Source organism: Castanea sativa, chromosome 12 (assembly GCF_040712315.1).
Source record: "Castanea sativa cultivar Marrone di Chiusa Pesio chromosome 12, ASM4071231v1".
Lineage (NCBI taxonomy): Eukaryota > Viridiplantae > Streptophyta > Magnoliopsida > Fagales > Fagaceae > Castanea > Castanea sativa.
The window spans coordinates 10337356-10341224 of NC_134024.1; the positions used below are offsets into that span (position 1 = coordinate 10337356).

Below are 3869 nucleotides of genomic sequence, written 5' to 3' on the forward strand. Positions count from 1 at the left end.
AAAGCACAGTGTCAAGGTTAAGTTTTACAACACCAAAATTGAGAAAATAGTGTTTATTACACATTACTTATTGCACACACCTTTACCTACTCAAAAATTACATCGAAAACATGACTTAAAGTCATGATTTTCAAGTAAAAATTATAAATTCAAGTCATATTTACAATACAATTTTTATGAGTGTGTAAATGTGTGCAACAAAGTGTGTGTAACAAGTATTTTCCATGAGAAATGAAAAAGCTTATTTGACACAAATCTGGAGAAATTAAACAAGCTTCGCAATTTGGTTGGACCACCTTTATAAAAAGATAAATCATACGTTATTATATCCCCTCAGTCACTTTCTTTGCTAATTTACATGCAATAGCTTATGATTTGGTACGTCTACCCATCCTATTAATCTCCAATTTAATAAAGTAATAATTAATTAGGGGCACCCCACAAACTTTTTAATTGTCTCTTTTTCTCATCTTTCACCAACATTATACTCCGACATGGAAATCATCATCAACAACATATCTTCTTCCCCTACATCTCTGTCTATATCCCCTTTACTTCTCTCCCTCTATCCTTCTTTCCCATCAACACCTCCATGGCAAACCAATCACCAACACCATTCAAGACCTTCAAATTAACAGCCTCTTCAATCTCCTACACCAAATCAACCACCACTTCCACAACCCTTGCACCACTCTTACTCTTCAAACCCTGCACCACAAACCCTCCAAATTACATACTTAATGATGTCTCTCTCACTGCCTATCCCTCTCAAATTTTGGCCATTGTTGGTCCTAGTGGTGCAGGTAAGTCCACTCTCCTTGACATTTTAGCTGCTCGTACTTCACCCACACATGGCACTCTTTTTCTCAACTCTTCACCTCTCAACCCTTCTTCATTTCGCAAACTCTCTGCCCATGTCCCCCAACACGATGCATGTCTTCCATTACTCACTGTTTCTGAGACCTTCGCTTTCACTGCATGTCTTTTAGTCCCTAAAACATCTGATATTGCCTCCATTGTTTCCTCTCTTCTCACTGAGCTCAAACTAACACACTTATCAAATACTAGGCTCGCTCAGGGATTATCGGGTGGCGAACGTAGACGTGTTTCGATAGGCCTAAGCCTTCTTCATGACCCTGCAGTGTTACTTCTCGATGAACCCACTTCAGGACTTGATAGCTCTTCAGCTTTGAGCGTAATGCAAACACTTAAATCCATAGCAACTTCGCGTCACCGCACTGTGATTTTGTCTATACATCAACCAAGCTTCAAGATACTCTCTACCATTGATACAGTCCTCTTGCTATCAAAAGGGACTGTAGTACACCACGGTACACTTTCTTCACTTCAAACATTCTTAGTCTCAAATGGCTTCACTGTCCCTCCACAGCTCAATGCATTAGAATATGCCATGGAAATACTAAATTTACTCAATGATCTTAAACCCATCACACCCCCATCCCTTCCTCCATCACCCACTAAATCCATAGCTGCTCCTTCAGATAATATTGAAGGGAAAAAGATAGGATACAAGAGCTCTAGGGTCCACGAGATTCTTGCCCTCTATAATAGGTTTTGGAAGATCATTTTCAGAACCAGACAGCTTCTTTTAACCAACACATTGGAAGCTCTTGTTGTCGGCCTTGTTCTTGGAACCATTTACATTAATATTGGTTTTGACAAGGAAGGTATCGAAAAGAGATTTGGTCTCTTCGCTTTCACTCTCACTTTCCTTCTGTCTTCAACAACTGAAACACTTCCAATCTTCATCAATGAAAGGCCAATACTTTTAAGAGAAACTTCCAGTGGGGTTTATAGACTTTCTTCTTATCTCATAGCAAACACACTTGTTTTCTTGCCTTACTTGCTCGTGATCGCAATGATATACTCATTCTCGTTATATTTCTTGGTGGGTCTTTGTGCTTCATGGCAAGCTTTCTCTTACTTTGTATTGGTGATATGGGTGATAGTTCTAATGGCAAACTCATTCGTGCTCTTCTTGAGCTCTCTTGCTCCAAACTACATTGCGGGAACTTCGCTTGTGACAATACTTTTAGCGGCTTTCTTTCTCTTCTCTGGCTACTTCATCTCCTCAGACAGTATGCCTAAGTATTGGCTTTTCATGCATTTCCTCTCAATGTATAAGTACGCACTTGATGCCCTCCTCATCAATGAGTATTCTTGCCTTGTCTCAACATGTTTGATATGGTACGAAGAGAACAAGGAGTGCATGGTGACTGGAAGCGATGTGTTGGATAAAAGAGGGCTCCATGAGAGGCAGAGATGGACAAATGTTTACATCTTGGTTGGTTTCTTTGTGTTCTATCGCGTGCTTTGTTTCCTGGTTTTGATCAGAAGGGTTTCCAGATCCAAGAAATGACACTATCATATTTGCTTTTTCTTTTTCTTTCTTTTTTTTCTTTTTTTTTACTGAATTGTTTTTTTCTTTTTCTTTTTTTTTTTTGCTTCTGTTTTTCAAGAACTGAAGCCCCTGCAATGCATGGTTCCTTAGGCTTCAATTCATTATAGAGATAATTAAAATACAGTAATAAAAGATGTTTCCTTCATGAATTTCGTTCTATGTATCCTCTTCATGTTTTAAACACGTGGGTAGTAGCTATATTACGATGGTTTTAATTCCTCTTTTGTTTTTTTGTTGTTGTTTTTTTTATATATAATTTGGATAATTATTGAATACTCTTGACATATGTCATAAATGCGAATTCATTCTTCTCATATAACTGTGAGTCTCACTAATTAAATTTATGATGAGACCTGCAATTTAGGTAAAAAAAGAAAGTACACACTTATGGAACTTCATATTCAATAATTTTTCATATAATTTTAGGAAAGTGACATAGGAGATATCTAATTCTCTTGATCAAGGCCGTATGATACTGTAAAAGAGTCGTGAGGCATTTCCACTTCACTAGAAGCCCAAATTCAGGTTAAAAAGGACTCCATATCAGTATGGAGCTGTCTTCTTCTATATACTTCCATAAATGATATGATAGTGAAATGACACATGATAAACTTGGTTTGGCACGCATATTTTGACAAGATAAAAGATTTTTGCGTTTGGCTTTGTGCTATATTGCAAATGCCCGAACTTTTTTTTTTTAATATTATCAATATCAATAGTTGAAGTGAGAGAATTTGAATCCTCCCTAAATGTTTACATTAGAAACATCAAATGGTACTAATTAAGCTATAAGATTTTTGGAGCCTAACATCTTTTTATTCCCTCAAAAAAAAATCTCTAAAGAATTTTTCCACATTTAATTAGTTTTAAATTTTAATTGATTGTTTCGAAATGTTAAAACTCAAACTAATAATGTTATTTCATTCATTTTATCAATCAAGTAGTGCCTTAGGCCGAAAATCTTTAAGTAACATTTCGGATCCATGCAGAGGTTAGCTCACCTACAAAGTTTTGACTGGCTAGGTTGTTCTCTAAACAATTGCAGACGCACGTATATTGTACTCCCCTTAATTTGTTTGTTCTGAAAATAAAAATTATCAGTGCTTATTGACAGTGAGGAGTCACGGGTCTTTGGCTATTAATGTATAGAGCGAGCGAAGAATCCAATGCGTGTCGGCCTTATTGAAAAGTGGTTTTGTCCCTTGACGAAATATGTTAGGTTTGTTTTCTTGCTCGAGTTCAATGAGTGCCTTGCTCACGGGTTCCTCTTCTTGTTGTCACCCGTGAACTCACTGTTGGGCTCCCTACATCGTGCACGAAGTACCTATGGCCTATCCAAATCCAATAAGTAACGTAGTACTCCATTTGAGAACTGTTAAACCTTCTTAGATTAGAACTTGTCAACTTCTGAGTTGTATGAAACACGGTCAGAAAACTGTCCTCAACA

General features: G+C 37.1%; 1 protein-coding gene across 1 annotated transcript; it reads left to right on the top strand.

Annotated features, from left to right (window-relative positions):
• Positions 1-436: 436 nt before the first annotated feature.
• LOC142618387 (ABC transporter G family member 4-like) lies at positions 437-2571 on the top strand. Its single transcript, XM_075791305.1, has one exon. It carries the CDS (start codon positions 593-595, stop codon positions 2378-2380), a length of 1788 nt encoding a protein of 595 aa, XP_075647420.1. The 5' UTR covers positions 437-592; the 3' UTR covers positions 2381-2571.
• The last annotated feature ends 1298 nt before the right edge of the window (positions 2572-3869 follow it).